Source organism: Halichoerus grypus, chromosome 7 (assembly GCF_964656455.1).
Source record: "Halichoerus grypus chromosome 7, mHalGry1.hap1.1, whole genome shotgun sequence".
Taxonomy (NCBI): Eukaryota; Metazoa; Chordata; class Mammalia; order Carnivora; family Phocidae; genus Halichoerus; species Halichoerus grypus.
In genome coordinates, this window is record NC_135718.1 from 32,171,757 (window position 1) to 32,191,575 (window position 19,819).

Below are 19,819 nucleotides of genomic sequence, written 5' to 3' on the forward strand. Positions count from 1 at the left end.
TTTCAATGTTTAGAATCCAACAATGACATACTCTTGAGATGTAGACATAGAAACTTCCCAGTTAACGTTTCCAGCTCCTAAATTCTGCAGAATCCCTCCCCGGGCAGCCTCCTCAGGAGGCCGAGTGCCCACTCCCTGTGCTTTGAGTTCACTTTTCTGTGTTGATACAGTTCTCCTAGCGTGCCCCTCTTTGTTTGAGCCAGTCTCCATGTTTGTCTTTATGTCTTTATGCTCATTTCTTCATTTCCTCCTCTGCTTCCCGTCAGCCTCCCAAAAAGATATGGGATTATACTCCTGGAGACTGCTCTATCCTTCCTAGAGAGGATAGAAAGGTAATTCTGCCGTGCCTCCTCCGTGGGCTGTGTGTGTGTTCTCTAGCCTGGTTAGTGTGAGTGTGTTGTGGGTTTTTTTCTTTTTTTCTTTTATTTTCTTAAATCACTTTTTTTTTTTTTTAACTTGATAACTTGTTTTTTTTCTTTTGGCTTGGTGATAAAACTATTTAACAAAGTCTCTACGACTTCTACTAATGTTGAGAGGTTTTTAAAGCAATGCCTTATTCTCCTGACATATCCTATTTGTCACAGTCACCATACTCTGAAAAGAGAGAAAAATAGGTCTCTCGCGAAAGGTAGGTTTCTGTGGTATTTGTAGTTCTGTGGTATTTGTAGTTCTCTCTAGAATAGACTTTTGAAGCTCTGAAGACTTCAGGATTTATATTTTCTCTGCCTAATGTTGCATTCTCTGTTTTCACGTCTTCACCTGATTTCTAGTGAGCTCTTGTGTTCGGTCATGCCATCTTTGCCTTATTAAAGCCCTAGCACTAAACAAATTCATTTTTCAAACTTAACCTTTCATTCTTTCTGCCTGTCCTCTAAACTAAAACATTCTTTCCCATCTTCTCTTTCTTGAACCAGACTAATCTAGAAAAAGATCTCAGCCTCTGCTCAGCAGAGTTAGAGGCACGCTTAGGAAACACGGAGACGCTTAATAAAGCACCCAGTGCACACCCGTCCCAGGTATTTCCTAGTTTTTCTCACGCTGTTGGTTTCTCTTCCAGCTTGGTTTTGTTTTCTTCTCTGCTCTCGGGTTTCGATGTAGTTGAGGCAATGAATGGTTATGCTGGGTCTTTATAAGCTGCATGGCTTTCTGACTCCTATTTTCGATTCCTCTCCCCGCCCCCCAAGCTAATTTTTGCTTGGATTTCTTTTGAGCTTGGCATCTTCCTTAAAGGGAGTTTTTCAAATATGCAGGGTGGCTGGTGATTTAAACGATGCCACCCCCTTGTCATTCTCTTTCTCTGCGCTCGGGAGGGGACCCTTATAATTTCCTGTCCTTTGCCTCCGTATACCTGCTCCAAATTTTCCGGGAGCCATTTTTTGGGGGCAATTCCCTTGTCTTTTTTTTTTGCAGCCCTGGGAGATACCAACCTCAGAGATCACTTTCAGAAACACGGTGGCGGTGATTTGAGTGCCTCTTACATGCATGGCATGTACTGGCAGAGTAGTTGTATTTGTCATTTAAAGGGTCAGAAAGTTCTCAATGAAAAAATGCACTCCAGAGACCAGACAGCCTGGCCACAAACAAGCATTTGAAACTCAACCTGTATTGACATTTCTAGAGGGGGCTATGTCAAAATGTGGCTTATTGAAGGCTATGTCAGAGAGAGAGTCCAAGGTAAACAGGTTCCCAAGGGGAAGAAAAATACCAAGTATTTGGAGAACCGCCCCCAGGGCTCCCTGACAAAACAAAAAGGACTCTTACAAGGAAAGGGTTTCTTTACAGAAAATAAAAAAGGCAGGCAGACACTGCGGAAGAGGCTAGGAAGGTCCACAGACTGTGGCAGGAAAAGTGGAAAATGCTATGGATCTTGTTCTATTTAAGCAGAACTAAGACAAGGAGGGTCAGACCTCCAGCATGAGTGACTCGGGTTATGAAAAGTCTTGAGTGCCAGACCCTCAAGCCAGGGAAGGAGTGAAGAACCAGGGGGTTACGGCAGCAGCCAAGGTGGGCTGAGATAAGGTCAGACGCTGAGGAACTGCAGGTCAATCAAGGAAGTTGTGTTTCCAGGCCCCTCTTCAGAACTTTGGGGAGGCACGAAGTTGAGCCACGGTGTGCACGGTCAAAGCAGATAGGTCGTGGAGCAGGGAAAGGGGATGCTCAGTTTCAACCAGGGCAGAGACTGGAACCAGCTGTAGCCACTGTGGGATGGAAGGTCTGAGCTAGTTCAAGAGTGAGAACTAACGGCAGGTAAGTCCTAAAGTGCTCCGGGGTAGGACCGGAGTGCTAAGATTACAGGTCATAAAATGAGTCAGGGGTCCCCTTTTAAAGTAGTCTAATAGGAGCAGCCCTATAACACATGCAAGGATGGAGGGGCAGCTGGAGAATTACTGAATGCACTGAGGCCTCCCTGAGGTCAGAGACAGCTTCCAGTACCTGGACTCCTGCCCAGGCCAAGGTGGGCACCAAGAAGGGTCTGATGCATGAATGAGTCATCTTCACATTGGTTCAGTTACATGTTCCCCATGAGTCCCTAATAGGTATGGGACATGCTGAGAGAGGCTCTAAATCTGGCAAAAACAATGAAATTTGCCTTCAGGAACATGACCGTTTAGGCACACTCATAAATAAAAGATGTCCAACAGTACACAGCAGTGCCTGTGAAGAGCTAAAAGAATGGTATGGGCTCTAAGTGCCAGGAGGAAGAGTGATCTTGTGGAAAAGTAGGGAAGACTTCCCAGGGGAGTTAGCCGGGACCTTAAAGGATGGGTGCAGTGTAGGTACGTGGTAGAAATAGGGGGCATCCATGTGAAGCACAAAAAGAGCACAGAAGTGATCGTGTTTAGCATGTATTCAAGGAATAAAGTAGAAGATTCAGCTATAATAGAAAATTGGGGGTGGTAGTAGTGATGGGTAGGTGTAGGAAAGAGGGTTGACCCTGGATTGTAGAGGCTCAGAAATACAGTTAGGAGATGATTTTGTGCACAGCCCAATGATGTGGTTCAGGAGTTGTTTTAGGAAGGTCGGCATCCTCTAGAGAGGCTGGGTTGAAAGGAGAACCTCCAGTTGGATGTGCAGAGGGCAAGGAGGCTACTGTGGTGGTCCAGGCATGGAGTGATGAGAGCCCACACTCCAGTGGCATCAGCATGAAGGGGGGGAGGGGTGGTATGAGAGTGCTCATAGAGGAAATTGCAATGGGACGTTTTAACTAATTGGTGTGAAGAACAAAGAATTGGGGGATGGAATAGGGACAGAAACAACTCTAGGGTTTTGGCCAGGAAGCTGGAAGGATGAGGACATCAGTATGTCACATAAGAAAGATGGGGAGAAAATCCGTGGAGAGGTAAGATGGAGCTAGTTTTAGGTGATTCATTCGTGAAGTGTTGGCTGGGTATCACCTAGGGCCTATCCAGTAGGCAGCTGGAAATATAAGACTATGTCTCCTAAGAGAGGAAGGGGCCTACATAGTCAGTTGGAGTCACCTGAAGAGAAATGAAGGCTGAAGTCCTAGGAGCAGATGGAAGATTGAAGGACAGGAAGGACGAGAGCAGTAACTACCCACTGGGATGTTCGATGACATGGAGCAGGAGAAGAAGGGGAGGATCAGAGGGTGAACAGTTCAGAGAAGAAGGAGGAAAAGTAGTAGAACAAGAAGAGCAAGTATGACAACTACCTGGTGCTCCAGAGAGGTCCCCAAAAGTAGACTCTGAGGAAAGGTCAGTGGATTTGATAACCCGGAGGTTTCTAAACACCTCAGAGGTTGCTGGGAGCTAGAGAGTAGGGAAGCATCTGGGGATCCCCCAGGGGTACAGCACTGTTGAAAACATGTGAATGTGGAAGGAAGGGGCGGGGGGTGTTCCCAGAGGACTCTGCAGGGTCACACAAAAGTTTTCCAAGATGGAGACCAGGGCATCATCTTCAAAGTGGATGAAGACCCAGAATAGGACAGGTGCCGAGGTGAGAGATGGGCAGGAGACAACGGGCAAGAGGGCTGCCTTCTCTGAGGAATAATGGTGGGCAACTGGGAGTGGGGGAGGGTAGAGTCCTCATGCTGGGGCAGAGGCGCCCTCCAAAGTGAGAGGACCCAGCAGGTTGAGGGTGGGTGTTCAGCAGGTAGAGGACCAGGTGGGTGAGCCCCGATAACGGTTGCTTCCCCTCCCGTCCTCGCCTCCTTCTTGGACAATCTTCCTTTTCTGTCTCCTGCTGTTTCTCTCCTTTCCCCCAATATCTCTTTTCCAGATAGCATCTTTTCCTTGAAATGATTATTATTAGAGATAGGAGTATTTTTTAAAAGTTAACCTTTTCATCGATTTATTCAACTACCACATTATTTTTTAAAAAATATATTGAGCCCTTTGCCTTTTTTATCTCCAAGACAACAACAGAAACCTTAAACTACTTAATTATATTGCCTTTTCTCTGCATGTAGCTTTTGGTTGTTTTCTTTCTTTTGCATAGTGGCCTGTCATTTTATAAAATGCTCCCCCACTCCTAGGTTTTGTGAAACTGCATTTCTCCCCATTTCCACATTCTAAATCTGCAGGGTGAACAAATGATCTAAATACAGTGTGGTCTTTCCAAATACATTTTTTGTATTTTCTGTACCTAAGGTGTTGGGTGACCCTCTCTCTGGAGGTGGCATCTGGGGTGCATGAAGGAGTCTCTGGTGGGCTTGGCCAGGGGCTCTGAGGACTGGGGATAAGCTGATGATGGCGGTGTTGTCTTGTCCATGTCACTAATGCATGTTGGCCAGATGGTGGGCTATCCACCGCGTGGATCTATATTTATATGAAAGCTAAGTCTAAGCTAAGGGGTCATTTTCCACCTCACCCAGAGAGCGAGAGCACCCACTGGCCCAGAAAGCGTCCAGCACTGAGACCTTTCCGGCCAAGGGCCCCATCTCCCAAAGGTCCTTGGCTACATCAGGAAAGGAAAGGGGCTGCTCTCTTTCCCCCTTGACTTGGAACATCTGATGCAAAATCAGTGATCTACATTCTTTTCTTTTCTTTCTTTTTTTGACATTTACAGAGCTCAGCAGTCAGCCCCAGCCCGGAAATTTCTTCAGAGCTTCCTGGATAGTAAGTTGCCACCACGTACATGGCTTCATGTATTAATGTCAGAGATGGGAAGAGGCTTGTGTTTTGGATCCGAGTATGTTTTATTTGTATCAGTCTCGTGGCTTTAGTGATAAGTAGCCATTTAATCATTGTCCTCAAATTATGTTTCTTCTGTTTTCTCCTCCTTCTCCAAATTAATTTTGTGATGATTCCTATTACCTTTGAGAAGCTTTTTCCTGTGTTGGCATCTTTACCTTTAGAATGTGAGTTTGTCTGAGTTTGGAATCCAAGCTCGCCTCATTTGCTGGTTCTTGGAGGCGATGTGTGACTGAGACAGGCTGTGCTGGGCATAAAGGTGGGGGGATGGTGGGGTTGGGTCCTCGGGTGGCACCTGTCACAGGGAAGGATGGGGCCAAGAGGGGGCGGACTTGACTGATGCTGAGAAATGTGGATTTATTTCCTTATACCAATCAGGATTCTGCCTGGGTGATAAGTGCATACTCCGCTCACTTCGTGGAGTCACCACCAGCCTCTTTCCCCCTCTCCAGACCATCCTGAGCCCTATACGGATTACTTTTCTCAGTACTTTGCCATGCGGCCATTATCCCAGCTGAAATGTCTCAGTCCTGTCCCCTACCCCTTTCCTACACAGTACATGGTGAGCTCTGAGCACGTATAAATAGGCCCTGAGCCTCCTTGTACCCAATTTAATGTTAAGGCCTCTTATGGCACTTCTGTGGCTGGGTACCTGAATCATACTCATGTATTTTTATAACTGCTGATAAATTAGAAACTCCCTGAAGGCAAGGGCTGCCTCTCTGGGGTACCCGGTGCACCCAGTGGAATTGGGTGCTTGTTCTGGTGGAAACAGCTTCTCGTCACCATCGTATCTGTACTTCAGTCTTGGAAGTATGATGAGGGCCAAAGACAACTGTCGCCTGTTCCTTTGGGGTTGGGTAAACCCACAATGAGCAAAATCCGCCTCTTCAAATAGAAGCCTCGCTTGATCGGAATGCTGAGTTTATGGAATTTTTGGCAGATGTTGTGGTCACTTGGGAATGTCCTACCTACCTTGCCAAAGAATGAATTCAACAAGAGTAGTTTCATTTGAAAGTCAGTCAGCTGGGATTAGGGTATTTCAGTGGAAAATTAGAAAAATCTTTTTTTTTTTTTTAAAGATGTTATTTATTTATTTGACTGATAGAGAGCACAAGCAAGGGGAGTGACAGACAGAAGCAGAGAGAGAAGAAGGCTGCCTGCTGAGCAAGGAGCCTGATGTGGGACTTGATACCAGGACCCTGGATCACAACCTGAGCTGAAGGCAGATGCTTAACTGATTGAGCCACCCAGGCGCCCCCAAATTGGAAAAGTCTTAATTCTTTTAGTGACCAAATCTCTCACTAGATCCATTCTGTTCATTTTTTTTCTATAAATATGTGTGTTAATGATTATGATTAAGGTACCCCAGCGCAAGAAGAAATTGAGAAGATATATTAGAACAGCAGCTAGAAGGGAAGTTACCTGCCTTAGGAGACAGTCCGCCTTGGGAAAAGTCCAGGCATTAAGTCATTGCCTACTGTGGGGTCGGTCATCAGGCCAGCAGTGTGACAGACATCAAAGCTCAGATCTAGCATCTTCCCGATCTCCCTCCACTCTGGGCTCTGAGGCTCATTCTCTTTAAAGAGCTAGTTGAACTGTGCTTTCAGCTGCAAGGATGACAAGTCACAGGTCCTCTAGGTCCCCAGAGATGTGCTTTCAGAGATGAAGTACACCAGATGACCTTAGGCTACCTGCAGATAAAGGCCACAGCTCCGGGGTGACAGGGTGGCTCAGGTGGTTAAGCGTCTGCCTTCGGCTCAGGTCATGATCCCAGGGTCCTGGGATCGAGTCCCGCATCGGGCTCCCTGCTCCGCGGAGAGCCTATTGCTCCCCCGTTTGTGTGTGCTCGCTCGCTCTCTCTCTCTCTCTCTCTGACAAATAAATAATAAGGCCACAGTTCCCTGCAAACTCTCCTTGGTCCCTGAGGCCACCTATTTGTCACTTGGACAGTCCTGACTGCCCACTGATTGCTCCAGATCTCTCCCTGCCCCTACAATCCTGTTTTCAGGATGGCTCAGTGTTAACCCTTCTACCTGGTCTCGCCCCTCAACCCCCTTTCCTTTCCCCGTCTCCCCAGAGTGCGCGAGACAGGAAAGGCTGCTTCTGGTGGCTGGCCGAGTGAATTCCTTAGTTCACTTGGTGAGTTCTTGCTGGATCTAGGGCACCATGCTCTGTATTATCATAGCATAAGATACAGTCCCTTAGTTTTGGCAGCAAAAACACCCCCCCCCCCAAAAATGTTGGTAAATGAGAAGGCAAAGTGGCAAATGAAGGAAGGAGACCAAGGATTAAAAGTATTCAGGTTTGGGCCCCCGGGGGTATAATCAGTCAGTATAATAAGTTAATAAATATAATAAATAAGAATGAAAATAAATCATAAATGTATTCAGAAGAGAAAGCAGTACCCACGGGCTGTCAAAGTTAGGAATGCAGGTCTTGAATGAAATAATCCCAGTGACTTGCTGGACGTTTACTACGTGCCAGGCCCTGCAGTTAGCATCGTACGTTCATTCCCTCATTGAGTCCTTTCACCATTCCAGGAGCGATCCCCATTTTATAGGTGAGTAAACAGGTCCGTAAAGGCAGCGGGATGCCCATGATTCCACGGTTGGCACCTGGCAGAGCTGTAGCTGGAGGAGAGACATTGACGTTCTAGGCCAGGGGATGGTGTTAGCGGTAAGGTCTCGTCTGCACCGTCCTGATTCAGAATGGGGCAGGAAATTCACAGAAAGCATGCTACGGTTTACTGGTTTTGAGTGATTTAAAAAAACAGTGTAAGTAACTAGGTATAATACCGTTAGCAGGATCGAAGGGGCCGAACGTAAACTGCTTAAAAGAGCAAATTGCTTTCAGACATTCTGAGTATTTGTGGACCTAAAGATATTTGCTGGGTTAATTTATCAAGCGCTCTTATTTATGTCATTGAAATAGGTCTCCAAAGACCTCTGTGTTTCAGCCGTAGCCTGGCTCTCATGAACTACTTGGGAGGAATAGATAAGTTTTATCCTCCTGCTATTCTTCCAGTTGGGGATTTTTCAGTAAGGCAGGCGGGGTTTTCTTTCAGTTTGTTCAAACGAGGAAGTAGGGTTTTTCCATATTTGGAATTGGTGGGGAGCCTGACACCCAGGGAAGTGCACAGCAAATGTTTGCTGAATAAATGAATGAGCTTGTGAGTCTTTATTAACCAGCATCCAACGCGCTCAGCACTGAGGTCGGCAACTTGCAGACTGAATCTGGCTCCTCTCACTGGATGGTTGGGAAGGATGTATTGAAAAAAAAAAAAAAAAAAAAAAACCTTGGCAAGACTGGACTTAACCCCAGGGATTGAAGGAGAAGACACAGGAATGGCTCAGGTTCAAAAACATCATAATTAAAAAAAAAAAAAAAAAGTCACTGGAGAAGTTGTGTTAAATCCATTTTCATATCTTGGACAGACTTGCAGTTTTAGAATTTTATTCATTACCGTGATTACATATCACAATGTTAAAAGAATGTGGGTGTAGAGAGGAAGAAATTTACCCGTAGTCCCAATATCCCAGTAGAACTACCAGTCCTTACTGTCAAAAAATATTTTTTTTTGCTTGCAATCACAGTGTCCAGTTTTGTATTTTATTTCCCTAGAGTTATCAGATCTTAAATCAGCCCTGAAGACTACTCATTGTCTTCATTGGCATTTCAGCTTGGATTAGGAATCATACATTTTATTGCCTAACCAAAGAGCTTTCCTCTATTTGGCCAGCAAGTGGCGCTCAAGAACAAGCTGATTTTTCCTCAAAAAACCCTTCTTTCTCTTAACCTAGGATCAAAACACAAATCATTACCTGAAGAACTAAATGAAACGCTAGAGACTCCACTGGGCCTTGAAAATGTAATTTTCATTTCTCAGAAATCTGCATGCAAGCATTTAATTTTATAGAATCATTTATTCTACTAATACTTATTGAAAAGCAGTGCTAGGCGCTAGGCATGCAAAGATTAATAAGATAAACCACCTGGGGGCGCCTGGGTGGCTCAGTTGGTTAAGTGACTGCCTTCGGCTCAGGTCATGATCCCGGAGTCCTGGGATCGAGTCCCACATCGGGCTCCCGGCTCAGCGGAGAGCCTGCTTCTCCCTCTGACCCTCTCCCCTCTCATGCTGTTTCTCTCTCTCTCTCTCTCTCTCTCTCAAATAAATAAATAAAGTCTTAAAAAAAAAAAAAGATAAACCACCTGCCCTCAAGGGGCTCAGAGTGTAATGGGGACACAGACTTGTAACTCACAGTTAGAATCCAGTATGGTAAACGCAGTGGCAGGACCCAGGAGAGAAGGAATGACAATCACATATTATAAATCTAAAAGATCATTTTCTTCCTGCAGTATAGAGGCTAAAGATGAAACTGCCCTCCCCAGATTTCCTAGACTTCTTTCCCCAAAGCCATGGTTTAAAGCAGTTACTTTTTTTTTTTTCCTTGCTGAAAACAACAGATGGTTTTGGACAGTGAATTCCATGAGGCTGGAATTTTTTGTCTGTTGTTTTCCCTGTTGAAGCTCCACCTAGGAGAGTGATTCACACTTAATAGGTGCTCAGTAAATATTTGAGTGAATAAAATGAGCAGTGGAATGACCTCGTGAGATCTTTTCTAGAAATACCATTGGCAGTGATTTGCAGAGATGACCAGAGCGAGTCAGGGCTGAAGAGGCAGTAGTGAGGGTGCGCTTATTGCAGAGGTGTAGGTGAGCAATGGTGAGGTGGTAGCCGGGGAGGTCGAGGGAAGGGACTGGTGCACGCTGTGTCAGGACAGGGAGTAAGCAGTACTTGGTGACTGGTTAGGCTTGGGGAGCAAGGAGAGGGAGAAAGGGGTTGATTGCCTGGGCTTTCTGGCTTGGGCCATGGGAGACAGGAACAGAGCTGGGTTTGGTTTGGGGCATGTGGAGTTTAAGATGCCTGAGGAATACCCAGGTGGAGGTGTCTAGAAGGCAGTTGAATGTATGCATCTGGAGCTCAAAAGGAAGGTCTATATAATAACAGATTTGAAGGTGGATTTCTTGGACAGTCTTATCATACCTATTGGTTTTACAGATGAAAGAACTTGGGCAACAGATTGTTTCCAAGGTTTTCAAACAGAGTAGGTTATCCTTAGCTGATGCGCATTGCTCGTGGGAGTCAGGCTGGAGTCCTCCGGAGCCCATCTGGTTACAGGGTTGCAAACTGTTGACCCTAAGAGGATCACTCCATTCTCTCACTTTCTTCTTCCAGTGAGTGTGTTTTTGTTGAATCCCCTTGAAACTCAGCGCCCTTTGCATCTTAGCCAGAGGGCGAGTTGTCTGCGCTGTGTCCTCCAGCCTGCTGTCTTTGACCTGGAAACTGGCTCAGCCCAGGCTGCTAAGAGCTGGGCTCCGGTGCTAAACTAGGCTTGTTCTGTTAACGGGGTCGTAGGCTGCCAATGCTGATTGGGCTTTGCTCATCAGCCCCGCTGCTTTTCTCATCCCGTCTGATCTCTTTGAACATGGCAGAGACCCAGCAACTCTGTGACCTTCAACAATTGCCTTCAGCACTCTGGTCCTCAGTTTCCCTTTGGTACAATGGGACAAATGGTATCTGTCTTTCCCACATTAGGAGATGTGATGGTGAGGATACATTTGAAAACATTGTTCCAGAGCTTGTAGGTGTGTTTTTAACCAAGGAGGGCCTCAGTTGGGAAGTGTTGCCCATCTGGAAAAAGCATGTTGGCTTCAGTATCAGAAAGAAAACAATTAGCTATAGCAAATCCCTTCTGAGAGATTTCCTGAGTGCTGGTTTGTCATTCTGGTGGGGAAGCAGGACGAAATGGTGATAATGGATGGAATAAAGCCAGAAAGTGGAGTGGTTGAGGGCAGGAGGGGATTTCTGACAGGTCGTGAGGTAGGGGAGGTGTGAAATCAGGCAGCTGGGTGCGGCAAGAGTCATGACCAAATGACATTAGGTGGAACCAGAAAAGACCGGCTTGGAGTTTATGACCGAGGCTGAGGCAGTTCAAAGGACAGCAGGATAGAAGCCTCTGGCAGTCCCTCCCCAGTGCTGAGGGCAGTCTGGTGACCCAAAACCAGGGCAAGCAGGGCCTAAGAGACTGTCCGCTCACCACTGCAGTTGGTTGGCAAGGCTAAAGGACACCTGTACATGGACCTTTTAGAAGTTGAGATTGTATAAAAAGGAGCACCGTGGGGTTAAACTGAAGGACAGAACCAGAAAATGCAACCAAAGTGAAGGCAGCCTCTGAAAGGGAAACTGAGAAGAGGGGCAGATTTATTTTTAATTACGAAATTCAAAGTTAAAGTCCATTTAGATGAGCTTGCATTGACTGAACTTGGCATAGAGTGCCACAACCTTGCAAGTCACCTTTCAGGGTCCTCCTGCCCTTTGGCTGGAGTTGATGCTTTTATCAATCAGAAGGTTGGGGGGGACATCTTCAGGCCCCCCTACAGGTAGAGCAAAAGCTGTGTGGGTGGCAGCCCTTGTCCCGAGGCCTCTGTCTCCAGGGTGGGAGTGGACACCCCCGGTCAGGGGCCAGGGCACCAGCAAGGCCAGCCAGCCTCGGCCTGGGCCGTGCTAATTCCCTGTAGTCTCTCTGTTTCCACCGTTCTGAGGGCTCCGTAGTTACTGACATCAGGAGCCTAAGTGAATGTGATGAAATTCTTACACTTACGGAAGAATTCTAAACACACTTCATGAATCAAAGCATTTCCTTAATCAGATCACATGTGCCAATTTTACTTTCAGAAAGTGTGACCTCGTATTCATTCAACAAATATTTTTGGGTATACTCATGGACCCTCTCGTGGGCCCCTGCAGATAAGGGCACGGCCTGGGGGAGGAGACTTGCCCCATCATGCCCCTTCCGGAGGTTTCTCCCCTCTGAGGCACGCTGGAGGCTGCTGTGCAGACTGCGTTCACTTACGTGCTTTTATGGTCTCAGCTTTATGAGTTGGTTTTCTTTCCCCTTAAATTTTCAGTAATGTTCTTCTGTCTAGGCTGAGAAGAGGGGAAAAGCATTTGATCCCCTGACGTAGGCCGGAGAGAATGAGGAGAAGGGACGGGGGCGGGGGGGGACCCCGACCTCCTAGGCAGTCCCCTGAAGTAGAGGAATCAAAGCCCTGAAAGGCAGGCTGGGCACATGGGAAGGGTCTAGGAAGTGCTGGCTGCCGAGGGCTGGAAGCGGTGCTATTGCTCAGGGAACTTCCCTCCTTGGGGGTAGACACATTGCCCGTTCTACCAGAGGCGCCTCCTCCTTTCCATTTCTGACTCCTGGGCTCTGGGGCCTCTTGTGCCCCGGGGTACGTTCACGGCAGGGCTCGAGCATCCCTGGGCCTCCTGTGGTGTGCACGCCTGGGCTCTCACTGCCTCCTCATTAGTGGGGGAATGCTCCGCTGGGGGTGCTGGGGGGTGCCCAACGACGCAGCTCAAGTTCTGGCTCTGCCGTTCCCCAGTCAGTGCCCAGATCTCTTGGTGCCTCCTTCCCTCGTCCAAAAATGGGGAAAGTAGGATTGTTTGTGAGGATTAAAGAGAGAAGGATCGTCAAGCCTCCCACATAGGACATCTCAGCACGTTTAATAGAGTTGCTGCTGCCATTAACTGTGACCATGGCGACCGAGAGGCTGTGTGAAATGTAGGAATAATCCCATCATGGAGGGATGGGGAGAGGGAAAGGGATTGGAAGATGTGTGATACAGCAAAGGAAGTCCAGAGTTCTGTGTCCAATCTGGGGGCCCAGAATATGTGGGGGTTCACTATTGTAATTACTTAAGTTTTTCTATACACTTGATACTATTCATCATAAAATATTGGAATAGAGAAATTCTATCAAGCTGTTTACATCTCCAGAGCTAAAAAAAAAAAAAAAAAAAATCCATATTGATACCAGTAAACCGAATTCAGTAAGACCGAAAAGCAGCCAAGCAGAGGCCTGAGTACTTCAGTGGGAAGGGGGTCGTTCCCTTATCTGAGTGAGTGTCTGTGTGTCTCCATGTGTCAGTGGGTGAGGGCGTAGAAAACTGGGATTAGGGGAAGGGAGGGGCTCAGTGAGTAAGTGCTCTTAATTTTTTCTGCGCCCCACCTCATTCCTAAAAGGATTTGTGGTAACTTGCAAAAATACCTAGAATTTCAACAAGATAAAAATAAATGAAAGATGTAAACGAGCCATGTTTATACTCCTATTACATGTCATAAGATTCTGACTATGAATTTTGAAAGAAGCTGGTGTAACATGTGGCTGGGATGATAACAGCACATAGAATCCCAGGTTCCACTTTCACTTGGTGGCTGATTTTCCTGGAGACCCGGGAGAATGGTTGACTTCAATGCTCCGTCAACCAAAGTGCTTGTGAAGAATAACCCAGAAAAATAATCCAAGTGGTGAACTTGACGTCACCAACTCCGGCAGGCGACCTGTCAGAGGCTCCACTCACGTCCTCGGCTGTGTCATCTTGTGTGAAGCTGCTGGGCCCTCAGCAGCCACCCACCCCTCCCCACCCCCTCCCAGCCCACCCTCCCCAGGCCGAGTTTCTCAGTTACTCTTTTAAAGCACAAATACAGTCATCTCAGCACTTTTGCTGTTTGGTCAGATTCCTGAGCATTTGGGGCCCCCCCTTGGGCTTGTCTTGTCCGAAGAACTCTAACTAAATAAGAATACCCTTTAGAAAGTTCAGTGCTTGATTAGGATGCCAAAAAGTGTGCCTCTTGTCCTCAGGTGGTAATGTGCTTTTGAGAAAAATGTCAAACATTCTAAGTCCCGTTCTTTTTCTCTCTCTTAAAATTACATTGTCTTTAGTATCTATTCTTCCAACTTCCACGCAGTGAAGAGGGAATCAGACGGGGCTCCCGGGGATCTCGCTAGTTTGGAGAACGAGAGGCAGATTTACAAAAGCGTCTTGGAAGGTGGAGACATCCCTCTCCAGGGCCTGAGTGGGCTCAAGCGACCCTCCAGCTCAGCCTCCACTAAAGGTAACTGGGTGAAGCCTGCGGGGCTCCGGCCCAGCCACACGGTTTTCCACATGCCTCTCGCCCGTGCAGGCCCAGTGTCGGGGTGTCGGCAGCGGGTGACTTCCAGCTACTGGAATATCCTTTGCCTGGTGCAGGTCCATTTCCAGGCCTTTGAGCCCTCTGAGCCCCCTCCCCCAGTTTTTCACCGGCCATTTTTCTTTCTGGTATTACTTTCCCTTCCTTTGAACCCCAACGTTGCTCTCCCTAAAGCATCTCTCTCTTTTTTGTTCTGATTCCCTTTTCTTAGGACATAGCTGAGCCTTAACCCTTCGTAACTGTAGCAGGGTGGCCATTTTTTGTTGCATCTTTGCTCCTGCTTTGCAGCACAGATTATTTTGCTTCCGGACATCGACTGGAAATTAAAAAAAAAAAACAAAAAAACAAAAAAACCCTTATGACAAATGAGCATGTGACCTCTCCTTTTATTTTCTTTTTAAGCAGCTTTCAGCTTTAACCTAATGGGTCTGTTTATTTTATTCTGCATGCTTTCCAGTGGATCGTAAAGGTGGGAATGCTCACATGATTTCTTCATCTTCAGTTCCTAGCCGAACGGTTAGCACTAGCAATGCATTAGGCCCCGTGTGTAAGCACAAGAAACCCCTGTCCGCTGCAAAAGCCTGCATTTCGGAAATCCTTCCCTCCAAATTCAAACCCAGGCTCTCTGCTCCCAGCGCTCTTTTGCAGGAACAGAAGAGTGTCTTATTGCCGGCAGAAAAGGCTCAGAGCTGTGAGAACCTTTGTGTTTCATTGTCTTTGAATGATTCCAAAAGAGGTCTCCCCCTCCGAGTGGGGGGAAGCATCGAGAACCTGCTCACGCGCTCCCGGCGGGAGTGGGACAGCAAGTCGAGCAGCACCGTGAGCCTCCAGGAGTGTGGCACCAGTGCCAGGAGGCCCTGCCCTCTCTCCAGAAAGGCCGGGATGCAGTTCACCATGTTCTACCGGGACATGCACCAGATCAACCGAGCTGGCCTCTTCCTGGGCTCCCTCTCCTCCTCGAGTGTGCGAGATCTTGCCTCCCACTTCGAAAGGAGCAGCCTGGCATTGGCCAGGGGCGAGCTGGGCCCCAGCCAGGAGGGCTCGGAGCACATCCCCAAGCACACCGTCTCCTCCCGCATCACAGCGTTTGAGCAGCTGATTCAGCGGTCCCGGTCCATGCCGTCCCTGGACCTGTCCGGGAGGCTGAGCAAGTCCCCCATGCCTGTGCTGTCCCGGAGTGGCCTGACCTCAGCCCGCTCGGCTGAGTCCCTCCTGGAGTCAACCAAGCTCCGGCCCCGGGAGATGGACGGGATGAACCCGGGGGGGCTCTACGCCGCCCCGACGTGTAGCAACATGGCCGAACCCAGCTTGGGCTTCAGGGGCCTCGTGCCTTCTGAGCCCCTCTCTGTCTGCTCTGACGAGCTGGACCACTGTTCAAACATCTCCAGCGACAGCAGGGAGGGCAGCAGCAGCAGTGTCCACGGAGACTTTCCCAAGCACCGCCTCCCCAAGTGCAAGGGCACCTGCCCGGCCTCGTACACCCGCTTCACCACCATCCGGAAGCACGAGCAGCGGCAGACGTCCAGGCAGCCCGACTGGCGCCCAGATCTCAGGGGGGACAGGAGCACACTCCTCAGGAACATCTACCTAATGAGCCCCCTCCCTTTCCGGTTGAAAAAGCCCCTCCAGTACCACCCCAGGCAGCCTCCCCCTGGTGACTTCTCAGCCCCCCTGGCCGGCCAGAAACCAGACCTGCCCAGCCAGCCCCATCAGGACGAGACCCCCTCTGAGGGGAAGCCCTTGGTTCCCAGACGCCTGTCTTCCCGACACACCATGGCGAGGCTGAGCCGGATCTCGGAGCCCCCTCAGGGGAGACCCGCAGTCCCAGAGGACTGCCTGAGGGCCTTTCATAATGGCAACTCCATGCCGTACTCAGACCCTGGCCTGGACAGGAACAACAACCCACACAGTGAACTGGGAACATCCCTCGGAGGTGGCATTTGTGTATTTGCCCAGTCTCACCTCACCCGTCTCTCCACCTTGCTTGCTCTGTCCCCTTCTCCCGTGTGCCCTTGGTGCTCATTTTCTGGTCTGTCTTTTGTTTTCTGTTTGTTTTGCTTGGCAATTAATCATGGCTCGTAGTGGCTGCACTTCTTTAAAAACAAAGCCCCCCATGTCATTTAGACTAACCACCAAACTCTGTTTCGAAAGAAAAATTGGCCGTTTAGCTCAGCTGAGAAATTCGTCCATTTGAACTCTTGAACCCCTTGGAGTTCACGCCAATCCACCGTCACCCCGCGGTTTTTTGAGAGGCAGCCTCTCCCAGTGGCCCTGTGTGTGTGTGAGTGTATGGTGTGTCCCTGTAAGATCCTGCACGCCTCTTAGGAGGGACACTTTTCAGAGAAGGTCCTCTCTCTGCTCACGTTTTGCCTTCTGATGAGTTTGCTTTGTATTAAACTGGCTTTTACAAGTACATCCAAAAAGGGGAGTGGGGGGGGCGGATTTGGTTCCTCTTCAGAATTTGAGTATTGGTCAATAATCCATGACAGTAAAAACTTGGTATTGATAATGGCTGAAGGGTGAAATCTTATCCCAGTCTGGTTTCCCGCTAAATCTTTGCATGTTTTAATTCTACTTTGTTGTTTTGAAGATTCAGAATCACCAAGACATTTTATACCTGCTGATTATTTGGAATCCACGGAAGAATTTATTCGGAGACGTCATGATGATAAAGAGGTAAATGCCATCTTGAAAATCTCTTAGCTCTTAGATAAAAATATGAAGGAAGCGAACATTCTAGACATCTGTCAGAGAGGTGACATGACCTAGGAATGGGAGGCAAAGATTGGCATCTTCACAAATGGCTTTTTATGTGGCATAAGCTCAGTTGTTCCACTTCTCCAAAAAGTAGGACTGATATCCCCACAGGCACTAGGTTCTAAATGCCAAGTCCCACTAGCGTCCCTGCAGGGGAGGTTCGCCCTGCATTCAGCGCCATGTGAGGGGACCCGCAGTTGGCTCCACTCACTCACCCCCTCCCCAGTCCTGCCCACCCCTCTGTTGGCACAAAGCACAGTTCCTGTTGGGGAGGGTGCAGCAGGAAAAAGGAGACTGAAAAGTAATAAATAATGACCACCATGATACATTTTATAAAATAATTTGAAGAAGTTGCCTTTAACTCAGAAGAAGAGCTACCCCCATAGATGCCGGGAAACCCCCACCAAGAACTTCCGGGCACGCACCTCTTCTAGCAGCAGCTGAGATGTCTACACAGCAGTGGAATGGCTGGGGAAGGAGCGTGTTCTCTTGGGATTTCAGAAGAGGCAGTTCTACGTATCAGCTAAAGGGGCAAAATCACAAGAGTCTGTTGTGATAAAGTCGTGTTTCGAGGCATGCTTTCTGGACTTTGCATTCCCAGCAGGAAGGGTCCAATAGACTAAACCAGCTCCAGGAACCATTTTCCCGTGTCAAGTTAGGAGGTGGAAGAATTTCTTTGAGCCTGGTGCTAGGAGGAGAGAGTGCCCGTGTGTACACAGCTCTGTCCCTTTCCCTGTAAAGTCCGAAGCCCCTTTCCTCCGTTCCTTTTCGTTGAGTGGTTTCAGAGTTGAGGTGGATTTTCCTTCAGGATTTAGGATAAAGCTGACCTTGGGGGGCTGGATGATATTAGTCATTGCTGCTGAGACAAAAAGACCGTAGCTCTCCCTGCCTGCAGGCATAATACGGACAGTATTCATTAAGACGGTATCTGTCCGGGGAAAGAAAGAAGGAAGCATGTGACATGCAGGCTTACTTGTAAAAACAGATGAAAAACTCACAGTGAGGGTCCATCAGGCCACAGACCGTTTCACCTCTAGTAGCTGTCCCTGAGATACAAGGAAGAAGATGACATTCCATTTTATTAATATAAATACTAGTGTCCAACGTGGAAGGCTTTGTGATAGGATCATGCCCGCTACACGGGAGGCATATTTTACTTAGTTGGTTTAGCAATTGCTGTATTACAGGGTGCGTTCAGAAGGGGAGTATCTTGTTCCCTGAATGACACTGGCTCACAGTTGTGTCTTCATTCATGGTGTTTGGCTTCTCTGGTTAAACTGTGGGGACGATGGATTTGCTGAGGTCCGATCCAAGCACTGGGCTGGGAGCTTTGCTCCCTTCACTGCCCACTTCCACTGATCATATGTGACCATGGCCTGAGCACTGGGGGTCACGGGAGCCTCCAACAGCGGTCCCTCCCCACTGCTACAGAAACAACTCACACTACCAGCTAATGGAGTGTCAGTCCTGACAACTTCCTTTGCAAATGCTTTATTATGAACATTGATGATCGTGGCATTGCAGAAAATGAGAACATGTCAGTCCTGGAAGGGACGTTAGTAGACCTCTAGCCAAGCCCCCTTGTGTTAGCCAGGACGGGACTCCAGGGGAATAGTGACTTGCCCGAGGTCACACAGCACGTTAACTGACACCAGAGAAACAGCTAGAAACCAGGGCTCCACGTTCCTGGGCCAGTGCCCTTTCAGTGGCTCTGGGCTTTGCAAAGCACTGTCTCATGTCTTTTCTCATGTAATCTTTATGACAACTTACCTGAGCACTGGGCATCCCACAGCCATTTGAGAATTCGTTTCTTGATTATTTGTAGTTCCTGGCGACAAATGGGAAAATCAGTCCCACCATCCTTTGGGACTGGGTGTCACGTGAGGCATTTAACTGCCTGCTGGAAGAAGACTAATGCCTTACTGAAATTGCTAAGAATTACCAGTCCTCCGCAATGCTTTTCTACAAGGGATGGTAATCCCAGGAATGTACGACCAGTATGGAATAAGAAAACACATTAAAATTCTATTCCATAGCGTCACTTCAATAGGACATGAGGACATTTGGTAAAAGGCAACATTGTTTACTTATTTGAAAAAGCCTTTAAAAACAGAGGAAGAAAAGAAGAAGCCTTTAAAAATAGAAGTAGATGACTGTTTCCTTAATTTAGAAGAGCATAATTCTTCTAAACTGAGGTGTTTTTATTCCAAGTTCATCCTTTATATTTATATTCTACATCACTCCTTTAAACTCAGCCTCATTTCACCTAATGAAGAAATAGTTATGTAAAAAGTACAGTAAGAAAGTAATTGATGTTGTCTGTCAGTCACAAAAATAGCTTTTGGTGAGTGTGCTAAGGCCTCCTAGACATTGTGCTCAGGGGAGGGGTTGGCCAGCCTAGAAGAAGGGGTGTCATAGTTTCTGAAATGGGCATCTCTACTCTGGAGCATATTAGAGTAACAGACCTAGGAAGCACAAAAATGATCTAGTTGCCATAGATCCTGCATAGTAAGAGCCCAGATTCGGGTAGGAGGAATCAGCCAGCTCTGGCCCCACCGTGGGAAGACACTGGGAACTCATCACTGCCTAAACGAGGTGAGGGCAGCACCCCCAGACCCCCACCTCCAGCCCAGCATGCTTGTGGATGCTCCAGATACTCTCCCCCCCCCCACCCCAGAGGGCCTGGACTTTGTGGCCATGTATTGGGGGCAGGAGGCTTTTGGCTGAACCAGGAGACAGTTTTCTAGACTGTAACTGTCTGGAATTCATCCTTCCCCCGTGGCCCAGGGTTCCCCAGGTGTCTCCCACGTGGTGCGGTCTCCCTCCTCCACAGAGTACGTGGGGCGTGGCTACAGGGGGATGTGGTAGTTGTGGCCAT

At 48.0% G+C, this 19,819-nt stretch overlaps 1 protein-coding gene across 50 annotated transcripts in view; it reads left to right on the plus strand.

Annotated features, from left to right (window-relative positions):
• The window catches only part of SORBS1 (sorbin and SH3 domain containing 1), a 224,916-nt gene that overhangs the window by 172,439 nt on the left and 32,658 nt on the right, over positions 1-19,819 (plus strand). For 20 of the 50 annotated variants that reach the window (XM_036111654.2, XM_078077319.1, XM_078077329.1 and 17 more), the window contains 6 exons: positions 267-332; positions 915-1,016; positions 5,026-5,075; positions 13,937-14,109; positions 14,642-16,117; positions 16,775-16,860. In XM_036111654.2, the coding sequence (XP_035967547.1) occupies positions 267-332; positions 915-1,016; positions 5,026-5,075; positions 13,937-14,109; positions 14,642-16,117; positions 16,775-16,860 (1,953 nt within the window). The remainder of the gene's footprint in view (positions 1-266; positions 333-914; positions 1,017-5,025; positions 5,076-13,936; positions 14,110-14,641; positions 16,118-16,774; positions 16,861-19,819) is intronic. The other 30 variants (XM_036111707.2, XM_036111683.2, XM_036111687.2 and 27 more) reach the window with 5 other exon arrangements.